Consider the following 24253-nt stretch of genomic DNA (forward strand, 5'->3'; position numbering starts at 1 on the left):
TTGGGGTTGTTCTCATTCTCTAAACATGGTAAGTGGAGTTGATTCCAAAAAGCTCTATTCTGGTCTCATCTGACCACATGACCTTCTCCCATGCCTCCTCTGGATCATCCAGATGGTCACTGGTGAACTTCAAACGGGCCTGGACATGTGCTGGCTTGAGCAGGCGAACCTTGCTGCCCTGCAGGATTATAACCCATGACAGCATCATGTGTTACTAATGTAATCTTTGTGACCGTGGTCCCAGCTCTCTTCAGGTCATTGACCAGGTCCTCCTGTGTAGTTCTGAGCTTTCTCAGAATCATCCTTACCCCACAAAGTGAGATCTTGCATGGAATCCCAGACCGAGGGACAGTCATCTTGTGTTTCTTCCACTTTCTAATAAATAATCATAACAGTTGTTGTCTTCTACCAAGCTGCTTGCCTGGTGTCCTGTAGTCCATCCCAGCCTTGTGCAGGTCTACAATTTTGTCCCTGATGTCCTTAGACAGCTCTTTGGTCTTGGCTATGGTGGACAGGTTGGAGTGTGATTGATGGATTGAGTGTGTGAACAGGTGTCTCTTATACAGGTAACAAGTTCAAACAGGTGCATTTAATACAGGTAAAGAGTGCAGAATAAGAGGGCTTCTTAAAGAAAAATTAACAGGTCTGTGTGAGCCAGAATTCTTGCTGGATGGTAGGTGATCAAATACTTATTTGCAGCAGTAAGATACAAATAAATTATTTTAAAAAATCATACATTGTGATTTCCGGATTTTTCTTTTTAGATTATGTCTCTCACAGTGGACATGCACCTAAGATGAAAATTTCAGACCCCTCCATGATTTCTAAGTGGGAGAACTTGCAAAATCGCAGGGTGTTCAAATACTTATTTTCCTCACTGTATAATGTACATTGTCCTGGAAGACAGAACTCTTCCGCAGGAATTTATTAACACCCTCTGAAATGACGCATGCGCAGTGAAGGCAGGGCAGACTGATTTTTAGAGGGGACTGTTCAGAAATCAAGCCCAGGACAACTCCTTATCCCATCAGTCTACCTGATCTACATTTTCAGAGCCTACAAGTAATGAACATGGTAAATATAAGGATCTCAACAATTCATGAAAATGCTTTTTAGCCTGCTGCCACTGCAAGCAGTCTTCAGATAAGCGAAGATGGAAGGAATGTTTGATTGATTAATTGCTACTTTGAGATGTATTTTTTAATAATGCATTTGGGAAAATTACATTCTCTCTTTTGTATTATAGGATGACAAAATGTGAGCAAAGTTGACCAAAATCAAAAAACATTATCAAGAAAAGAGACAAACAGAGCATGAGATGAAGGTTGTTCCATAAATGTGCATGAACAAAGAAGCCAAATGGCAGTGCAAAGAAGGAAATGCACAGAGAATATAGAGTGCACGAGGAACAGACAATTGGGCAGGAATGAGGGGAGATGTATCAGTGCATATTAAGTATTGATGAGGTAGATTGAGCAGCAGGTGTGAGTAATTGTGCAGCTGGGGAGCGAGCAGAGGAGAGGGCACGACTGAAGTAGCTGCACTGTGGAGCTGCAGGGAGCGAATGTCAAAAGCAGTCGGTCCTCGACTGTATGCTGCTTTACATTGTTGCACACGCATGTTAATATGGAGATTTAATGCTACGTGTGGAAGCCTGAACAATACTTCTCAAAAAGTGTAACATCAGTGAATTAGTTTCTAATCACAACACTGAATGCTGGATTGCTGGAAACTCTGTCTACATATCACTGAGCTTCTCATGTCACCTTTCACTACTTTTTAAATTAAAAACTTGACCTTCTTTGTGTGCACACGTGCAGCTGTTTAAAGGGAAGTTCTTCCACTGCGATGGGCGCTATGTGAGAAACATCACCAATAAAACGCAGTGTCTAGAGATGGGATATCGCTGGGTTCGACGGAAATATAACTTTGACAACCTAGGGCAGGTTTGTGACACACACACACACACACACACACACACACACACACACACACACACACACACACACACACACACACACACACACACACACACACACACACACACACACACACACACGGCTGATTGAGAGCATAACGCTTGAATTATATAAGGGGTCTCGCTATTCCAGGCGCTGATGTCGCTGTTTGTACTGTCATGTAAAGACGGCTGGGTTAGCATTATGTATGATGGCCTGGATGCTGTCGCCGTGGACCAGCAGGTGAAGACACACACACGCATGCACACACACGTACGTTTGTAAGGCTTTGAATGCAAGCATGTCAGAAATGTACATTTATGTTATGGTCAAATAAATAGATTGCAAAGTTATGCAGGAGTACGTCTCCAAACATCCAGTAAATTCACAGCATCCTTGTCTCTCCGTGTGGCTGCTGACGTTGTTCCTGTTGTGCTTGTCCTCTGTGTTTATTTTTACTGGGCTGCAAGGGGATGACACGGAGTGATGACAACAATGAAGCGTGCACAGATGTGACACACTGGGGAAGAAAAACAAAACGACTTGAGCACCGCGGTCATATAGCGCAAACCTCCGCCAACCCCAGTTGCCAATGCCACAAATTTTTACCTTCGAAAAAATTTTCAAGGTCAAAAACCTGTTAGAAGTGATTTTTCATAAGCTCAATTAGATGTGATCAGTTGTCAGGAGTATGTATTTAGTTCATGCACTTGAATTTAAGGTTTTTTGTGGTCTTGTCCAGGTTTTTTTTTTCTTCAACTTATTCAGTTTTTGAATTCTTTTCAGATAATTTTCACAGAACATAGGTTATCTTTGCACAATTTGTCATTGCATTTTGGCACTTGGTTTCCAACTGATAACTGGAAGACAGACAAATGGGTATAAAATTGGAACTGTATAAAATAATAGCATTTATTGCTTTTGAGTTATTGAATGAACCCTGAAAATGCTCACATAAATATAATTTAATAAGCTGGCTAAGGCTATCAGGCTAGATAACTTGGGTTAAGGTCATTGATTAATGCCCATTTTTGCAGACTGGGTGGCTTTTCTCATAACTGGTGGCTTGAATACAGGCATTAAAAGGTATGATTATTATACGAGGTCTGTTAGAAAAGTATCGGACCTTTTTATTTTTTGCAAAAACCTGATGGATTTGAATCACGTGTGCTTACATGAGCCAACCTTGAACCTTCGTGCGCATGCGTGAACTTTTTCACGCCTGTCGATTGCGCCATTTGCTGGTAAGCAGCTTTTGTGTGAGGACATGCAGTGCGCTCGGCGGATTCATTTCAAGGATTAAGACGGAATGACTGTAGCAGTGCCGCATCAAATTTTGCCAGAAACTGGGCGACAGCCAGGTGGAAACCATTTGGATTATTCAGACGGCTTTCGGTGACGATGCTATGGGCATCACACAGATTATGGAGCGGCACAACCAGTTTAAAGATGTCCGCACAACGGTGGAGAGCAAGCCACGCTCCAGTCGGCCATCAACATGCTGAAATGACCAGATCATTTCCAAAGTGAACTCTGTGGTGATGCGGGACCGTCATGTGACTATCCGAGAAATTGTGGAAGAGGTGGACATCAGCACTTTTTCGGCACAATCCACTGTGTCAGAAGATTTGGCCATGAAAAGAGTGGCAGTGAAATTTGTGCCGAAGCTGCTAACGGTGGAGCAAAAGCACCTTCGTGTTGAAGTCTCACAGGACATGCTGTGACATGCCCACCTCTTCCACAATTTCTCGGATAGTCACACGACTGAAAAGTCACCGAAAGCCGTCTGAATCATCCGAATTGTTTCCACCTGTCTGTCACCCAGTTTCTGGCAAAATTTGATGCGGCGCTGCTCCAGTTGTTCTGTCTTAATCCTTGAAATGAAAATCCGCCGAGAGCACTACACATGTCCTCATACAAAGGCTGCTTACCAGAAAATGACAGGCGTGAAAAAGTTTACGCATGCGCACGAAGGTTCAAGGTTGGCTGATGCAAGCACACGTGATTCAAATCCATCAGGTTTTTTGCAAAAAATAAAAAGGTCCGATACTTTTCTAACAGACCTCGTAGAGCCTTAAAAACAGTGGCACTCCCAGTGTAGGTGACATTACCAAGATATCGATACCTGCTAATAAGTGTTAACAGTGGTAACATACAAATTAAATAAAGCTAAAATGTGACTCAATGGAAATGCTGAAGCACCAACATCTTAGTTGGTCTATTAGAATAGTTAATCACACAGTAAGCATATTATCTCAGATATTTGTAATAAAATGTGCAGAAAGGACAAATATAGCTGATAACCACCCACTAGCAGAAGCGTCTAGCTGTGGCCACCCGGGCCTACCTGGCACACACTAGGTGTCATTCAGAGTGACCACCCCCCTATAGTGCAGCAAATAACTGAAACAATACTTCACATGGTGATACATGCACCAAATCCAGCACAAATTCTCCTTAGACATTGCGGGCCACTTGAATTTTCAATAGACGGCCACGTAGGGGTCAATTGAAGAATTACACAGGGGTTAAAATATAAAAATGCTCCAATCATATTGAAAACTATACCACATTATTTGTCTGATCATAAAGATTCCAAAAAGGTATAGTTTGGACTTTCTATGACTGAATGTTATGGAGTTATGAGGTAAAAACCTTAAGAGTGGTGACAAAGGTAAATTTCAGTTTGTACAGGGGTCAAAAGTTAAAGTTGCTCCAATTTTAACAAAAAAAATGTGCAAATTGTTGATTGAGCTACTTGGATTAATAAATGGAATAGTTTTGACTGTGCTGAATGCTTGGCCTCAAAAGTAAAGGTCAAATAATGTTGACGTCCATTGAATTCTATGACATGTGACATATGTTACCCCGTAACGTGATAACTAAGCAAGATACATGGTGCAAACTATTCCTTTTTGAAACCCTATTAACTCAACCAATAATTTGCATTACCTTTGAACAAAATTGGAGCAACTCTAATTTTGACCCCTGTACAAACTGAAACTGAACTTTCTCACCATTCTTGTTGTTTTTACCCCATAACTCTATAGAATTCAGTCATAGATAGTCCAAACTATACCTTTTTGGAATCTTTACAATCAGACAAATAATGTGGTATAATTTTCAATATGACTGGAGCATTTTTATATTTTGACCCCTACGTAATTCTTCAATTGACCCCTACGTGGCCGCCTATTGAATATTCAAGTGGCCCATCGGTTTTTTTCCAAAAGCGTTATATCTAAGGTGTACTTTTGCCAAATTTGGTGCTTGTATCACTATTTGAAGGATTCCCCTGTAAAAATTCTGTTATCTGCTGCACTACTAGATACTTGTAGCTTTATAACTTAAACTGATGAGTCATATACAAATTCTCCCCTCCCACCCCTCCACTCATTTGTCATGAACAGAGAAACACATTTATTTCTGCTGTGAAGTTGGACATTTTAACATGGGGTTCTATGGGAAGTGACTTGCTGTTGGAGCCAGCCTCGTGTGGCCATTCAAGGAAATGCAGGTTTTGGCACCTCCACATTGGTGATAGCAACAGAATTTCTACACATGCAGTTGTAAAATTGGGATGTTTAGAATGAAAGTCATAAGAGATGCACCTGTAAAAGAAGATGAAACAGCTTGATACATGATGACTACTTTTAACCTTAAAAATGATCTCACACACACAAACACCCACGCACACACACACCCACACAGACACCCAGTGCTTGACAGTAAAGTTTTGCGTCTGTACCTTTGCTTCTGTTTTTAGAAGAGACTGAAGTGTTCAAGGAAATAAAAGGAAGCTGTAAGGAAAGATTCAGGACTTACACTGTCTTTTTGTTTCTCTACCTTTCTTCCTCCTACACCCCTCGTTACCCTCTTTTGTCACTCCCGCTCCTTTTCTTGTTTCCTTTCTCCTCAGCCAATACGAAACAACAACCCCTGGATGCTGCTGTTCTTCGTCTCTTTCCTTCTCATCGTCAGTTTCTTTGTGCTCAACATGTTTGTGGGTGTGGTGGTTGAAAACTTCCACAAGTGTCGCCAGCAGCAGGAGGAGGAGGAGGCCCGGCTGAGGGAGGAGAAACGGCAGAGACGCTTAGAGAAGAGGAGGAGGAGTAAGACGGATGGATGGAGTGATGAGGAGAGTGTGACACTGATGTTACTGTACACACTTTACTCTTTCTGCACATATACTGTATGACTACATGTCATTTCTGCCCATATTACTCTGATATAGACTTCCACCTACTCTTATCATTCATCTGTTTCTCTCTGCCATCTTCACAACGTTGTAACATCCACCACAAATTTGAATTACGTAGGTTCCTTGACTCTGGGCGGCCTAGCGACACTAAAATTTTCAGTCAAGGTTGTGATGATATCTGTCAAACTTTATACGAATAATGAATGTTTATGAATATTCAGTGAAGTGAAAGATGGAACGTACCATTCAGTGAGGCAATTTTTGAACAGTACTTCAGTGCCATGGTACTTCAGTTCTGTGAAAAATTGCATCAGAAATTTATTCAAGTTTTCATACTAACAACTCTTCATGCCTCCAGATGGCTTATGGTGTGGTGGATTAGATTTGTGTGTGTGTGTTAGAAGAATTAGCACAGTCAGTTAGCTTGTTCAACTCGTCATCCGTCAGCAAAACAAACTCCGCCATGTTTAACTAAATGCCGCCCCCACTAGTGTGCGTGGGCAGGGTTCGCAGCATGCAATGGTACAAACCATATGGAACCAAATTCCACGGTCAGTGGAACCATATTTGCACGCTAAATGCAACGCAGCACAAATGGGATGATAGTGGAGCAGATAACTGTAACAATCTTTCATTTCTGGAAACAAGCACCAAATTTGGCACAAATACTCCTTGGACATTACTCTTTTGTAAAAGCACATTAGCCACCTAAATTTTCAATAGGCAGCCAGGTAGGGGTTAATTGAAGAATTACACAGGGGTCAAAATTTACAAATGCTCCAATGGCATTGAAAACTATGCCACATTATTTGTCTGATCACAAAGATTCCAGAAAGGTATAGTTTGGACTATCTGTGACTGATTGTTATGGAGTTATGGGGTAAAAACAGCAAGAATGGTGACAAAGTTCAGTTTCAGTTTGTACAGGGGTCAAAAGTTAAAGTTGCTCCAGTTTTGGTAAAAAGTGTTGCAAGTAACTGGCTGTACTAGTAGGATTGATAAATGGAATAGTTTGCACCATGTGTCATGCTGAGTTATCATGTTACAGGGTAACATACATCACATGTCATAGAATTCAATGGACGTTGACCTTATTTGACCTTTACTTTGGAGACCAAGCACTCAACATAGTCAAAACTATTCCATTTAGCACTAGCACAACCAATCATTTGCACCACTTTTTACCAAAATTGGAGCATCTTTAACTTTTGACCCCTGTACAAACTGAAATTGACCTTTGTCACCATTCTTACTGTTTTTACCCCATAACTCTGTAACATTCAGTCACAGAAAGTCCAAACTATACCTTTTTGGAATCTCCGTGATCAGACAAATAATGTAGTATTTTTTCAACATGATTGGAGCATTTGCAAATTTTGACCCCTGTGTAATTCTTCAATTGACCCCTACCTGGCTGCCTGTTGAAAATTTGGATGGCTTACATGCTTTTACAAAATAGTAATGTCCAAGGAGTATTTGCGCCAAATTTGGTGCTTGTTTCATAATTTGAAAGATTCTTCTGTAAATATTCTGTTATCTGCTTCACTATGAATTGTCCATGTCACGTGACATACAAAGCACCAATCAAATGACAAGGATCCACTCAGCTGTTATATACAACCCCTGGCAAAAATTATGGAATCACCGGCCTCGGAGGATGTTCATTCAGTTGTTTAATTTTGTAGAAAAAAAGCAGATCACAGACATGACACAAAACTAAAGTAATTTCAAATGGCAACTTTCTGGCTTTAAGAAACACTATAAGAAATCAAGAAAAAAAAAGATTGTGGCAGTCAGTAAGGGTTACTTTTTTAGACCAAGCAGAGGAAAAAAAATATGGACTCACTCAATTCTGAGGAATAAATTATGGAATCACCCTGTTTTTTAGACCAAGCAGAGGAAAAAAAATATGGACTCACTCAATTCTGAGGAATAAATTATGGAATCACCCTGTAAATTTTCATCCCCAAAGCTAACACCTGCATCAAATCACATCTGCTTGTTAGTCTGCATCTAAAAAGGAGTGATCACACCTTGGAGAGCTGTTGCACCAAGTGGACTGACATGAATCATGGCTCCAACACGAGAGATGTCAATTGGAACAAAGGAGAGGATTATCAAACTCTTAAAAGAGGGTAAATCATCACGCAATGTTGCAAAAGATGTTGGTTGTTCACAGTCAGCTGTGTCTAAACTCTGGACCAAATACAAACAACATGGGAAGGTTGTTAAAGGCAAACATACTGGTAGACCAAGGAAGACATCAAAGCGTCAAGACAGAAAGCTTAAAGCAATATGTCTCAAAAATCGAAAATGCACAACAAAACAAATGAGGAACGAATGGGAGGAAACTGGAGTCAACGTCTGTGACCGAACTGTAAGAAACCGCCTAAAGGAAATGGGATTTACATACAGAAAAGCTAAACGAAAGCCATCATTAACACCTAAACAGAAAAAAACAAGGTTACAATGGGCTAAAGAAAAGCAATCGTGGACTGTGGATGACTGGATGAAAGGTAATGATGCTGGAACTTTTGTTTGGTGCCGTTCCAATGAGATTTATAAAGATGACTGCCTGAAGAGAACATGTAAATTTCCACAGTCATTGATGATATGGGGCTGCATGTCAGGTAAAGGCACTGGGGAGATGACTGTCATTACATCATCAATAAATGCACAAGTTTACGTTGATATTTTGGACACTTTTCTGATGTTTGAGGATGATGAAATCATTTTTCAAGAAGATAACGCATCTTGTCATAGAGCAAAAACTGTGAAAACATTCCTTGCAAAAAGACACATAGGGTCAATTTCATGACATAGGGTCAATGTCAACGAGCAGATGTGATTTGATGCAGGTGTTAGTTTTGGGGATGGAAATTTACAGGGTGATTCCATAATTTATTCCTCAGAATTGAGTGAGTCCATATTTTTTTCCCTCTGCTTGGTCTAAAAAAGTAACCGTTACTGACTGCCACAATCTTTTTTTCCTGATTTCTTATAGTGTTTCTTAAAGCCAGAAAGTTGCCATTTGAAATGACTTTAGTTTTGTGTCATGTCTGTAATCTGCTTTTTTTCTACAAAATTAAACAACAGAATGAACATCCTCCGAGGCCGGTGATTCCATAATTTTTGCCAGGGGTTGTAATAGGTATAAGTCTGTTGAAAAGAAATCATCAGACAAAATTGTATCTGATATTGTATGGCTTCATTTGTCTCTAAAGTAAGATGAAGAAATGTATTGGTAGGAAAAATAAGAAGGTGAAGAGGGGAAGAAAAGACACAAGTATTGAAGGAGTTGAATGAAGAAGTGGAAACATGAGGGGAAGAGAAGAATATCTTCACAATAGTAAGGCTCTAGATAAGGCAAGAAAGGATTTTAGTCAGATGAAGCAGATAAAAGTTGAGTGTGGCCTTGAGTGAACAAGATAGAATAGAAAGCAGATAAAAGGTGTACTTTGAAAATATGTTGAATGACAAAAATCAAGGGTTGATAAAAAGAACAAGGTTGGAAAAGGTCAAAGAGGTGTTGAGATGAGGAAAAAAAATAGCTTTTTAAAGATCCACATTAGCTTGCAGAGAAAGTCATTTAAAAGAATGAATAACTTTGAAGGCATAGGATTGGTGGTTGCTCAAGTATATGTAGAAAAATAACCCACCCAGTACAGTCCAGATAGAATTATGCTAAGAGCGTATACTGAAGGAATCAAGGCAAGAGTTGTACGTTGGGCTTCTAAGATGGTTGTAAGGGCAGCAATGATACATGGGGTTGACATGGACAGTGAGTGCAGGAGAGGTTTGATGTGGCAAAAATAAGATGAACAGCATAAGAAATAAGAAATACTGTGCTGTGCAAGGCAAAATAAATGAGATGCTTGAAAGAGGGAGGACATGAGGGAGGACATGCAGGTGGTTGGGTGAAGGAAGATGCAGAGGACATGTTGAGAAAGCAATACAAATCTGCTGTGGAAACCTCTAACAGAAGAAAACTAAGGCAAGTATTTCGCTGACACGTGTGGCCAGGAGGTAGAGACAAAAAAAAAAAAAAATCACTCGAAATCAGGTGAAAAGGTAATAATTTCTCATCTGGAATCTCATCTGAACTCTCACAGATGTTCAGCACCACTGGCGCGGCTGAAATGACCACACGTTTGTGCACACAGTACTCAGGATGGATGTGGACTATTACATTGACTATGTTTACATGCAGCCAGTAACCCTTTCATAACCGGAATATTAGCAATAACCCGGTTGCGCACGGCCATGTAAACACCCGCAAAAACCCGAATATGCTAATATTCCATTTTTTAACCCCTGGGTTACTCCTTTTCTAACCCGAATATCAGGTCATATAAACGTGCATCGAATATCCCCATAGAAAGGAACATTATTTTGTGTTCTGCGCATGTCCTATCCACAAGTAATATTGGTCTTTTGAGTACGGCAACTACTTGTATGCGGTGCGCAAACCCACCAGACACCACAGAAGCAGAGGTAAACAAGTATGGTGAAATCCAGATGTGGCAACACAGCACCACACTTTTGGAGTGAGGAGGAAACCGGATACTTCATTAGTATCGTGAAAGACATGAATATAATGTCTTTTATTGACGGTAGAAAGAGGAAGAAGAAACGGAAATGATGCATATTTGCGTCATGACGTTCTCCGTGCGTCTGGACGTTGTCCATGCGTCGCTGTTTAGATGGGGATATTCCAAATGATACCAGTGACCATGTATACAGGAGTAACTGTCTGCTTAAGCATGTAAACGGGTTATTCCTAATGATTCAGAAACCGGAATATTGACATTATCCCGAATATTAACGGCATGTAAACGTAGTCATTGTTATTATGGGGAAAAGGCTGTGAAAATTCTCCCAACTTTAGGCAGAAAAAAAACACTGTAAATAATAATAAAATAATTAAGTAAATAATTTAAAAAAGAAGAAAAGTGAAATAAAGTTTAGAAATCATGCTGTATACCTGAAAGATCACATTCTAGAATCAAACACTTGTTTGGATTGTGTGAGACAACAAAAACAGTAACAGCAAATCAGCTAAGCTAAGGTACCTATAAGTCTGTTGTCTTTTAGAATTTGTGTGTGTGTTATAAATAAGTAATGCACTAAGTTTTCAAACATTTAATTATATTGCACGTTTATCTGATGTAAGATGGCCTGTTCAATAGCTAAAATAAGCAGTTTATTTACATTTTATTCCTGGTCAGCTGACATTAATTACCTTGTTAGCTTCTGATTGCTAATGCTGTGTTTGCATTATAAATAAACACAGTGATTAAATTTAATTTGCTTCTTGTTGGATGAAGCGATAGCATCATATTTCATATGACTTGTATAGGGTTTCTTTCCCCTCTTTGCTTTTTTTACTCTTTGTTTTTTGCAAATGCAATTTATACTCTTAAAAATGCAGTATATTCTTACTTTTCTTTAGTGGAATTGACATATCTGTTAAACTTTATCCATGCATCCATCCTGTTTTCTTGTCTCTCTTCTTCATTCAGCCCCTTTTCCTTCAAATCTTCATTTCTCCAATCCACCCACCTCCTCTTCAGCCTTCCCCTCTTTTTCTTCTCCCCTACTAAAATTCTCATCACACAGGTACCGACATATTAATCATCTCACCACTTCAACCTACTTTCCTGCACTCCCTTAGATATTTCTCCTAATTTTGTTGTACCTCTAATTTTTTTGTTGTATTCTGTCCAGCTGTGTAACTCCACACATCTGTCACAACATGCTCGTTTCTGCCACCTTCAGCTTACTTTCTTATGCTCCTTAAACTGTCCATGTCTCAGGGCCATTCATCATTCTTGGTCTTACCGCTGTGTTTTCATTGCTTGATCCAGGCAAGAAGAAATTGTCAGTGAAGCAAAGTCGGATCTGTTTTAGTTATTCGAGGGATACTGACACGACCCATGAAGTAGAAGAATTAAGTCCTGTATAGGACGTGAGACTCACTGGTGCTGGTGCTCATCACACAATTACATTGCACTAAGTGAAGGACAGTCAAATGACTCCGCCTGGATGGGACGTCTGTCTGATGCAGGTTACTTCCCCAGCCAAGGCCAGTGGGTTGTTCCAGGACACAGACCAATAATTGAACCCAGGAGTACATATTTGTAGACCAGCTCCTTATCCCACTGAGCTACACGCACCACACAAGGCATGTTAAAATTGATGGATCCATTTTTTTTTTTTTTCGGTTGGGGGGATTCAGTGGGGGGGCTTTTTGAATGAGCTCATTGGTGACTTTGCTCCAATTTTTTTTTTTTTTTTTGATTTTCATCAAGAGAATCTTGAGGCATCACTGAGTACCTGAGAGTGTCCCCTTTAGTGGTCTCAAGATTGTATCACTGCTTTTTACAGATGATATGCTTCAGGTGGCTTTTTCCACATTCAGTGCCCATATGGATGATTTTGGGCTGAGTGTGATGTGTGTGAGAGGAAAATCAGCACTTCCAAATCTCAGGCTGTATCAAAAACCAGTGGATTGCTTCCAGCAGGTTTGGAGTAACGGCAGGGATTCACGTCTTGGGTTCTTGTAAAGGGAGAAATAGAGCATGCCATGCGATTTCCAGGGTGATTGGAGCAGCATCAGCAGTAATCTAGGCCTCACTTCGAGCTGCCGTGGTGAAGGGGGAGCTGAGCATAAAGGCTGAACCTTCATTTTATCAGCCATTCTATTTTCCAGCGGTCCCATTTGCAGATAAAATTTGGTTCGTGACCAAGAGAGAAAGCTCATGGATTGAAGCCATTGAAATGAGTTTCCTTTGTTGGGTGGCTGGACTCACTTTTGGAGACAGTTCTGACATCTGGGAGGAGGTTTTTTGCATAGCAAGGAGCCATTTGAAATGCTTTTGGCGTTTAATTAGGATGCCTCCTAGACACCTCCCTCTAGAGGTTTTCCAGCCACGTCTAACTGGGAGGAGAACCCTGGATAAACCCAGACTACACTGGAGAGATTATATATCCCGTGTGGCCAGGGAAGGCTTTGGGATCTACCAGGAGGAGCTGAAGGATGTGGCTTCAGGAGGGGGCTGCATGGGTTTACTTAAATTGCTGCTACCATGACCCAGCCCCAAATAAGTAGTAGAAGATGGATGGATGGGTACATAGATGGGTTTTCTCTCTCTCTCTCTGATTGCTGTAAACGTTCTGATAGCAGGCTAACAAAACTTGGGTGTTGTTAGTATTATGTGTTTGTGGCAGATTTGTAGTTTGGATGGTTGCACTTCAATCAATCAATCAATCAATTTTTTTATATAGCGCCAAATCACAACAAACAGTTGCACCAAGGCGCTTTATATTGTAAGGCAAGGCCATACAATAATTATGTAAAACCCCAACGGTCAAAACGACCCCCTGTGAGCAAGCACTTGGCTACAGTGGGAAGGAAAAACTCCCTTTTAACAGGAAGAAACCTCCAGCAGAACCAGGCTCAGGGAGCCTTCATACTTAAGTTCCAAAAATTACTGTTATTTTAATCATTTTTACTACTGTACAAAAACAAAATAATAATAATAAAAAAATGGTTTTCAATGAAGGACAGTTATTCAGAGTGTTGTGAATCTGGTTAGAAAGTCCAGGCGATATTTTTTTGGTATGCTTTTATTTTGATAGTCTATTAACCTCTGCTATCTTCTCTGTTCAAACTGCACTCACTGCATTTGTTGCTGTTCCTCTGTCACCTTGTCACCACATCTGCCAGCAACTGCCCACATCATCCCCTCTGCATCCACACAGTCAGTTTAACCTTCCCCACTTCCCTGGTTGTGTTCCAGCTGAGATATCCAGCCTGTGAGCCTGTCCTGTCCTATGATGTCCTTTCCTGTCCCATCTTGTTACTGGTGATGTCTCTCAGCCTGTTTTTCAGGTTTCGGTGTTTTGCTTCATCCTAACAAGATTGTTTGCTGATCGTCTGGCCTTGAACCATTTTTGTGTCATTGTATCTAACCTGTCCTTAGCCAGCTCAGTTTGCAATGCCTTTGTTGTTTGTACTATCCAGCATTTTAATTATCGTTATTATTTTTTATTATTTTGATAACCTCTTAAAAAAATAGAAGATGCTGGACATTACAGCATACAGGGTGACCCAAAAGAGACAGAGCCCATAAAAACTGTAATAAATCCTACAACCCCAATTCCAGTGAAGTTGGGACGTTGTGTGAAATGTAAATAAAAACAGAATACAATGATTTGCAAATCCTCTTCAACCTATATTCAACTGAATACACCACAAAGACAAGATATTTAATGTTCAAACTGATAAACGTTATTGTTTTTGTGCAAATATTTGGTCATTTTGAAATGGATGCCTGCAACACATTTCAAAAAAGCTGGGACAGTGGTATGTTTACCACTGTGTTACATCACCTTTCCTGCTAGCAACACTCAATAAGCGTTTGGGACCTGAGGAGACTAATTGTGAGTGTCATGACTGGGTATAAAAGGAGCATCGCCAAAAGGCTCAGCCATTCACAAGAAAAGATGGGGCGAGGATCACCACTTTGTAAACAACTGCGTAAAAAAATAGTCCAACAGTTTAAGAACAATGTTTCTCAATGTTCAATTGCAAGGAATTTAGGGATTCCATCATCTACAGTCCATAGTATAATCCGAAGATTCAGAGAATCTCAGGCAACACTGCATTAAAAACCAACATCATTGTGTAAAGGATCTTACCGCGTAGGCTCAGGGACACTTCAGAAAACCATTGTCAGTGAACACAGTTCGTCGCTACATCTACAAGTGCAAGTTAAAACTCTATCATGCAAAGCGAAAGACATACATCAACAACATCCAGAAATGCCGCCGCCTTCTCTTGGCTCGAGCTCATTTGAAATGGACAGATGCAAAGTAGAAAAGTGGTGTGGTCTGATGAGTCCACATTTAAAATTGTTTTTGGAAATCATGGACGTCGTGTCCTCCAGACAAAAGAGAAAAAAGACCATCCAGATTGTTACCAGTGCAATGTTCAAAAGCCAGCATCTGTGATGGTATGGGGGTGTGTTAGTGCCCATGGCATGGGCAACTTACACATCTGTGATGGCACCATCAATGCTGAAAGGTACATCCAGGTTTTGGAGCAACACATGTTGCCATCCAAGCAACGTCTTTTTCAGGGACGTCCCTGCTTATTTCAGCAAGACAATGCCAAGCCACATTCTGCACGTGTTACAACAGTGTGGCTTCATAGTAAAAGAGTGCAGGTACTAGACTGGCCTGCCTGCAGTCCGGACCTGTCGCCCATTGAAAATGTGTGGCGCATTATGAAGCACAAAATACTACTACAGAGACCCTGGACTGTTGAACAACTGAAGTCGTACATCAAGCAAGAATGGGAAAGAATTCCACCTACAAAGCTTCAACAATTAGTGTCCTCAGTTCCCAAATGCTTATTGAGTGTTGTTAGAAGGAAAGGTGATGTAACACAGTGGTAAACATACCACTGTCCCAGCTTTTTTGAAACGTGTTGCAGGCATCCATTTCAAAATGAGCAAATACGAGGTCTGTGATAAAAGTAACGGACCTTATTTTTTTTTTTCAAAAACCATATGGATTTGAATCACGTGTGATTACATCAGACATGCTTGAACCATCGTGGGCATGCGAGAGTTTTTTCACGCCTGTCGGTTACGTCATTCGCCTGTGGGCAGTCTTTGAGTGAGGAGTCACCCACCCTCTCGTCGTTTTTTCATTGTTTAGGAATGGCTCAGAGACTGCTGCTTTGTTTGATACAAATTTTTTCAAAAATTGTAAGGCACAACTGAGTGGACACCATTCGATAAATTCAGCTGGTTTTCGGCAAAAATTTTAACAGCTGATGAGAGATTTTGGTCTGGTAGTGTCGCTTTAAGGACAGCCCACGGCGCCTGACGGCGATCTGCGCTTCGAGGCGGCAGCGTCTCGCCGTTTCAAGTTGAAAACTTCCACATTTCAGGCTCTGTTGACCCAGTAAGTCTTCAGAGAACAGAGAACTTTTAGAAGAAGTCGGCATGAGGAGTTTATTCGGACATTCCATTGTTAACGGACATTTTGTAATGAAAGAACGTGCGGGCAGAGTCGCATGTCGGGCCGGACCCGACCGCGGGGGGTCGCGACAGGAAAAACACCTCCGTTGGAAACCTTAACGGGCAAGTTGGAACATGCCCAAGCTGTTAAACAATTTCTCAGTTACTCACTTGTTGAAAGCCATCAAAAGCCGCCTGAATTTTACAAATGGTTTTCAACAAAAAAAATAAAAAGGACCGCTTTTTTCATCACAGACCTCGTATTTGCACAAAAACAATAAAAATTATCAGTTTGAACATTAAATATCTTGTCTTTGTGGTGTATTCAATTGAAGAATTGAATTGAAGAGGATTTGGAAATCATTGTATTCTGTTTTTATTTACATTTTACACAACGCCCCAACTTCATTGGAATTGGGGTTGTACAAAGGTCCAGCAAATTTCTTGAAATTTCTTGAAATTGGATGAAATTTCTTGGAATTTGTTGGACTTAAACTTCAGTCTGTGTGACCATTCTCCAAAGTTTCAGTTATCTTGGCCGCTTTGCATAAAAGTCATGTTCTTTCAAAATTATGCTCCAAATGATATTTATTGGCGAAATAGGCCTCCAGGCAAAATGCCTTTTCCATGGTTGACCAATAGTCTTCCCCAACTTTGTTGACCAAGTTGACCAAGGAACCAAACAAGACATTTTGCCTGGAGGCCTATTTCGCCACCAAATCATACCATTTGGAGCATTTGGAGCTCATGACTGAGCGCTAGCAGCAATTAAGAGATTATCGCCCCGTTTGCGCTTAAACTGCCTTGTTTCTGCTTACAATCAACTTTAGAATGATTAAGAGGTTTTACATTGTCATCTGACAGTTAATAATCACATTATTAGTGTGAAGTTCGCTGATCCACAGCAGGATTGTTTTCCACCAGCGCGGCTCCACTGAGGCCCGAGGCGCCAGCGCACATCCACCGTCGCGGCTCCACCTAAAGCCCGAGGCATCAGCGCAGTTCCACCGGTGCGGCTCCACCTGAAGCCCAAGGCGTCAGCGCAGTTCCACCGGCGCGGCTCCACTGAGGCCTGAGGCGTCAGCGCAGTTCCACCGACGCGGCTTTACCGAGGCCCGAGGCCTGAGGCGCCAGCGCGGAGTTATCTGACCATGGGTCCGAAGAAGGCACTGACGGCGGAGGAGGGAGATGATATCAAGAAGTCCCTGGACTTTTTGTCTGAGGAAATCTCTGTTGTTAAAATGCAGCAGAAATCCATTATGGAGCTGGTGGAAGAAGTGAAGGCTCTCCGGATCCAGAATGCCGAGAAAGACCGGCGTCTGGTGTACCAGGAGAACCGTGTTGCGGAGTTGGAACAGTACACAAGGATGAACGACGTTATTATTACAGAAATTCATATTAAACCTCGATCCTACGCACGGGCGGTGTCAGAAGACAGCGGAGGGGAGGCCAGTGAGCAGGAGGCCAGCTCAGTGGAACAACTTCCTGCAATCTAAAGGTATTCAAATGGACTGTAATAACATTGAAGCGTGCCACCCCCTGCCCAGGAGAGAGGATGGAGACAAGCGAGCAGTTATAATGAGGTTTGTCAAAAGAAAACATAAAATGGCATTGTTAAAACAGGGACGGAAACTCAAAGGAACAAACGTATTCATCAATGAACATCTGACCAAATAGAAACGCAGACATCGCCAGGAAAGCTCGTTTCTTAAAAAAGCAGGGAAAAATTCAACAGACATGGACATCCAACTGCAAAACATTCATCAAACTGAACGGAACACCAGAACAAGCGAAGGTTATGGTAATCAGGAACATCGAGGAGCTGGACAAATACGATCAATAAGGTATGAGGACACAAACACATCACAACACCATGACACAGACCAGAGGAACCTATTCATCTACTACATCATCTACATCTGGAGACAAGAAGGATATAACTCAAAGGATTGCTGATCATGGAAAAGTAGAACTGAGAACATTTAAATACACAGACCACAATGTACTGGACTTGGAGCACGATATAGACCTGGACAATAATTTCTTCTCAAATATCAGTGACAGTTGTTGCTATTATACAGATGAACAGTTTAATCGGATCATTAAAACGGATAACAAATTATCATTAATCCATTTCAAAAGCAGAAGTCTATATGCAAACTTTAACAACATTAAAGAATATTTAAGTCAATTTAAAAAAATATTCAACATAATTGCTATATCAGAAACATGGATCAATGAATATAAAGGAATGGATTTTGAACTGGATGGATATGAATTTAATTGTGTAAACAGAAAGAATAAGAGTGGAGGAGGAGTGGCTGTGTATGTGGATAAGAACATGGATTATAAAATAGTAGACAATATGACAACTGTGATCGATAACTTATTAGAATGTATAACTATTGAAATATGTGAAGAAAAAAGCAAAAATGTATTAGTCAGCTGTATATAGAGAGCACCAGGATCTAGTATTGAAACATTCACTGACTGTATGGAAAAACGTTCTCAAAAACTAATCAAAAAACTGTGTTCATTTGTGGTGACTTAAATATTGATCTGCTCAATCCAAATAAGCATAAAATAACAGATGAATTTATCAGTATAATGTACAGTATGAGTTTATATCCAAAAATCACCAGGCCAAGCAGAATTACATCCCATAGTGCTACCTTAATTGATAATATATTCAGCAATGATATTGAGAATAACACTGTGAGTGGATTATTAATCAATGACATTAGTGATCATCTACCAGTTTTCATCGTTTATAATAGAAACCATCGGCGGAATCAGCCAGAGGAGAAAATAAAATACAGGCGAGTGCGGACAGAGGAAAACATGAACACACTAAAGAAGGATTTACAGGAGCAAAACTGGGAAAAGGTATACAGTGAAAGTGATGTTGATAGTGCATATGAAACTTTTTTACAAATATTTACATCATTATATGATAAAAATTGTCCAATTAAACAAGACTACAGAAAACAAAAAATCCAAGTTCGACCATGGATGACGAAAGGGTTACAAAATGCATGTAATAAGAAAAATACACTGTATAGAGAATTCATAAAACTAAAGACTAAAGAGGCAGAAAATAGATATAAGAAATACAAAAATAGATTAACTAATATTATACGGGTATGTAGGAAGGAATATTATAGTAACATATTATATAATAACAAAAACAATATTAAAGGAATATGGGATATATTAAATAGCATTATCAAAAATGGTAATAAAAAACAGAGTTACCCTCAGTATTTCATTGATAATAATGTCAAGAAGGAAAATAAGGATGAGGTAGTCAACGGTTTTAATAATTTTTTGTAAATATTGGACCAAGCTTGGCAGAAAAAATTCCCGATTCCCAACCTGAGGATTGGGATAATAATCTCATAGAAAGAAATCCCTGTTCAATGTTCCTCACAGCAGTGGATGGAAAAGAAATTATAGACATTGTGAATAATTGTAAATATAAAACATCTACCGATTTAAATGAAATTGATATGGTGGTGGTAAAACAGGTCATTGAATGGATTGTAGAACCATTAACATACATCTGTAACTTATCATTTCAAACCAGTAAATTTCCCAATCAAATGAAAATAGCTAAGGTTGTGCCGCTGTATAAGACTGGGGATAGACACCACTTCACAAATTATAGACCTGTTTCTTTGCTTCCACAATTTTCCAAATTATTAGAAAAGTTATTCAATAATAGATTAGACAAATTCATAAATAAACATAAATTACTTACTGATAGTCAATATAGATTCAGAGCACATAGTTCAACATCACTTGCATTAATAGAGGAGATTACAAACGCCATAGACCACAAATTACATTCAGTTGGAATATTTATAGACCTTAAAAAGGCTTCTGATACAATCAATCATGACATATTAATCAATAAACTTGAACAGTATGGGATTAGGGGGTTGGTGTTGCACTGGGTGAGAAGCTACTTAAGTAACAGAAAACAGTTTGTGAAGTTGGGGGAATATACATCATCATGCTTGGACAATGCTTGTGGCGTCCCACAGGGGTCAGTATTGGGTCCAAAACTTTCTAATTTATATAAATTATATTGTCAATGTTTCCAAAATATTAAAATTAGTATTATTTGCAGATGACACAAGCATTTTTTGTTCAGGGAGGGATTTGCAGGAGTTACTGAGGAGGATCAGTATAGAAATGGGAAAATTGAAAATATGGTTTGACAGAAACAAATTATCATTAAACTTAAGTAAAACAAAATACATGTTATTTGGCTATTGTAATACAGACATACAGGTTCAGTTACAAGTCGAGGGGGTAGATATTGAAAGGGTACATGAAAATAAGTTTCTGGGGGTGATAATAGATGATAAGATAAACTGGAAGACTCATATAAAACATATACAAAGTAAACTGTCAAGAAGCATTTCAGTTCTAAACAAAGCGAAACATATTCTGGACCACAACTCACTCCGCATTCTTTACTGCTCACTGGTTTTACCATATTTACAGTACTGTGCAGAGGTATGGGGTAATACTTATAAAGGTACAACACAATCACTATCAGTAATGCAGAAAAGAGCTATAAGAATTATTCAGAATACTGGCTATAGAGATCATACAAATCCACTATTTTTACAATCCAAATTCTTAAAATTCACAGACTTGGTTCATTTTCAAACAGTACAAATTGTGTATAAAGCAATAAACAATTTACTTCCAGCAAATATTAAAAATATGTTTTTTAACAGATCAGGGGATTACAGTCTGAGGGGGAAATTTAATTTAAAGCATCAGTGGGCACGAACAACATTAAAAGGTTTCTGTATTTCTGTCTGTGGGGTGAGGATGTGGAACAGATTGGGAGTGGGGCTCAAGCAATGTCCAAGCATGAACCAGTTCAAACAGCGGTACCCCTTTTTGGACATGTTGGGTACACAGTAGGAACTTTTTTGTTGTTGTCTTCACTGATCTATCTTGTAATTGTTGTATCAAATGTTCGAAATAAACAGTTTTTCATTCATTTTCATTCATTCATTCGTTCATAATTTTGAAAGAACATGACTTTTATGCAAAGTTACCAAGATAACTGAAACCTTGGGGAATGGTCATACACAGACTGAAGATTAAGTCCAGCAATTTGAACCTTTGTAGGATTTATTACAGTTTTTATGGATTCTGTTTTTTATTTGGGTCACCCTGCATGATTGCCCTGGTCATTTAACAATGCTCCAACTCAAAAAGTGTCTTGTGCAGTCCCATTAAATTTTGCAGAGATTATTCCTGTGATTTAAGAGTTCCAAAAATGTTTGTTGGTGAATAAAATCTGCCTAAGAATTTCTTCTTCTACTTCTTTAGCATTACACATGAGGCAGCTCAAGCCGACTGTACATTGCATAATGATACAATTTGTTCCTACCTCCTTAATATATGCAGGAGCGTATTTCCAAAGAAGCAAAAACCATGACAGTTAAATCATTTCTCATGTTCGATTCATTTGTGCAAACCTGATAAGCAACTGTAGTGTGTGAAATTGCCAAGCACGCACAGCGAATTGGGATACAAAATAACACAGTTTGTGATTGACATTATTACTGGGTGTTGATGTGAATAACAACAAACGTGTCTTGGAATTTCCCAAAAAATGAGTGACCATGCTGGAAGGGACCTCGTGAGCGAAACTCTCAAGACCCACTGTGACAGCTCTGAAAGAATTACAAGCTTCTGTGAATGGTCCAACATCTGCCTGTTGCATCCCCATTCACAGCTTCATGTTGGAGTGGAGTAGAGAAGGGTCGTAAAACAGGAGAACAGAACAGATCAAATCTAGGGCTGGGTTTCCCATGTGCTTTCTGGCAAACAACAGCTGAAATTTTATATGTTCTTTTTCAGAAAATCCTACTCTATAGCACTTCATCATGAAGCTATAGGGCTGATGATGCAACAGACAAACATTGGACTATTGGGCTTTGGTTGGAGTTCCAGGCTCAAGTAACTCCTTCAGAGTTGTCTGGGTATCTTGCTGGCTTCCTCACTCGTGGGCACGAACACTCAGTTTTTGAAAACTGCCTACTTGACACAGATTTACCACACAGTACCACACTGTTTGTATTTCTTAATGACTGATGTAAATGAAGTGTGTGTCTATCCCCTGACTTGCCTGAACTGCCTCCACCCAAAACCTTTATTGGAATGTGTTGCAGGTCTTAAATGCAGGAATGTATGTATATTAACAAATGAAATGACGTTAACCACACAAAACATGAAATATCTTTCATTCATACTGTCTGCAATGAAACAAAAGTCAAAGTAAACGTAAGGATCGCTATTTGCATTTTCTATATTGTCCTAACTTTTTGTGATTTGGTGTTGCACATATGTAAAAACGAAAAACTGGTTATTGCCAGACAGGGTTTGTTTTACCTGATTCCTTGTTACAGTTCTGAGATGTTACTCGCCGTTCTGGTGGACTTTATAGTTAACGTCTGACTCATGTCTTGGTTTCCGGTTTGCTCTGTTCTACACTCCTGCAACCGAAGTTATTACTGTAAAGTGCCATGCGTTGTTGGGTTCACGCAACATTTATTTCTTTGCTGCTATATATAAAGAGCTCAGAAAAGCTTTGCCTGTGGGCCCACTGTTGACTTGCTACAGCATCGCTTCCTCCTATTATCTCTCTTATCTTTCTGCATCCTTTCAAGTGTCGTCATCCTTTCTCTCGCTCGCTCGCTCTCTTTGTGTGCGGTATAATATCTAATGGTGCTTTCCTTCAGTCTGTTAATGGTCTGGCAGCAGACGGTGATGGTTTCAGCCCAAAGACACCTTGAAGTGCCACAGAGTTTGTGTGAATGTGATGGATAGGATTAAATTCCTGAGATGGCACTTTTGCGCCATGCACTCACACATGCACATACACACACAGTCGTGCACTACTTGGCACTTGCTTCATCAGTGACTTCATTGCCCATATCATATAATTCTTTCAGATGCATTTTAATGATCGTGTATGTGTGTGTGTGCGTGTATCACAGGAGCCCAGGAGAAGCCATACTACTCCGACTACTCCCCATGGCGCCGATCCATCCACACTGTGTGCACCAGCCACTACCTGGATCTCTTCATCACCATCATTATCTTCACAAACCTCCTCACCATGAGCATGGAGCACTACAACCAGCCCCAGGTAACCATGGCAACACCTGTCCTAGAACCATAGTAATGAAGCGGTATGCTGTGGCACCTTTCATGGTGTTTGCGATGGCATTAACACAAATATAGAGCGCTGTCTGGAAAGTATACACAGTGCTTCACTTTTGTCAACATTTTGCTATGTTACAGCTTTATTCCAAAATGGAGTAAATTAATTTTTTCCCTCAAAATTCTACTCACGGAGAAAATCACAGTAATAATAATAATTTTTAAAGTTTTTTTTTTTTTTTACATTTTTGCAAAAATCACTTGTACATAAATATTCACACCCTTTGCTCAATACTTTGCTGAGGCACCTTGAGCAGCAGTTAAAGCCTCAAGCCTTCTTACATATGATGCCACAAGCTTGGTGCACCTATCTTTGGGCAGTTTAGTCCATTCCTCTTTGCAGCACCTCTCAAACTCCATCAGGTTGGATGGGGAGTGTCAGTGCACAGCCATTTTTAGATCTCTCCACAGATGTTCAATCAGATTCAGGTCTGGGCTCTGGCTGGACCACTCAAGGACATTCACAGAGTTGTCCTGAAGCCACTCCTTTGATATCTTGGCTGTGTACTTAGGGTTATTGTTCTGCTGAAAGATGAACGTCGCCCCAGTCTGAGGTCAAGAGCACTCTGGAGCAGGTTTTCATCCAGGATGTCTCTGTACATTGCTGCATTCATCTTTTCCCTCAATCCTGACTAGTCTCCCAGTTCCTGCCACTGAAAAACATCCCCACAGCATGACGCTGCCACAACCATCCTGCACTGTAGGGATGGTGCCTGGTTTCCTCCAAATATGACACCTGGCATTCACGCCAAAGCATTCAATCTTTGTCTCATCAGACCAGAGAATTTTGTTTCTTATGGTCTGAG

At 40.1% G+C, this 24253-nt stretch overlaps 1 protein-coding gene across 2 annotated transcripts in view; it reads left to right on the forward strand.

The window, feature by feature from the left end:
• LOC117525734 (voltage-dependent T-type calcium channel subunit alpha-1I-like) overlaps positions 1 to 24253 on the forward strand; it is a 219233-nt gene that overhangs the window by 151879 nt on the left and 43101 nt on the right. For both annotated transcript variants that reach the window (XM_034187666.1, XM_034187667.1), the window contains exons 23-26: positions 1821 to 1946; positions 2112 to 2201; positions 5878 to 6070; positions 23222 to 23373. In XM_034187666.1, coding sequence (XP_034043557.1) covers positions 1821 to 1946; positions 2112 to 2201; positions 5878 to 6070; positions 23222 to 23373 — 561 coding nt within the window. The remainder of the gene's footprint in view (positions 1 to 1820; positions 1947 to 2111; positions 2202 to 5877; positions 6071 to 23221; positions 23374 to 24253) is intronic.

This window comes from Thalassophryne amazonica, chromosome 15 (assembly GCF_902500255.1).
Source record: "Thalassophryne amazonica chromosome 15, fThaAma1.1, whole genome shotgun sequence".
In the NCBI taxonomy this organism is placed as follows: domain Eukaryota; kingdom Metazoa; phylum Chordata; class Actinopteri; order Batrachoidiformes; family Batrachoididae; genus Thalassophryne; species Thalassophryne amazonica.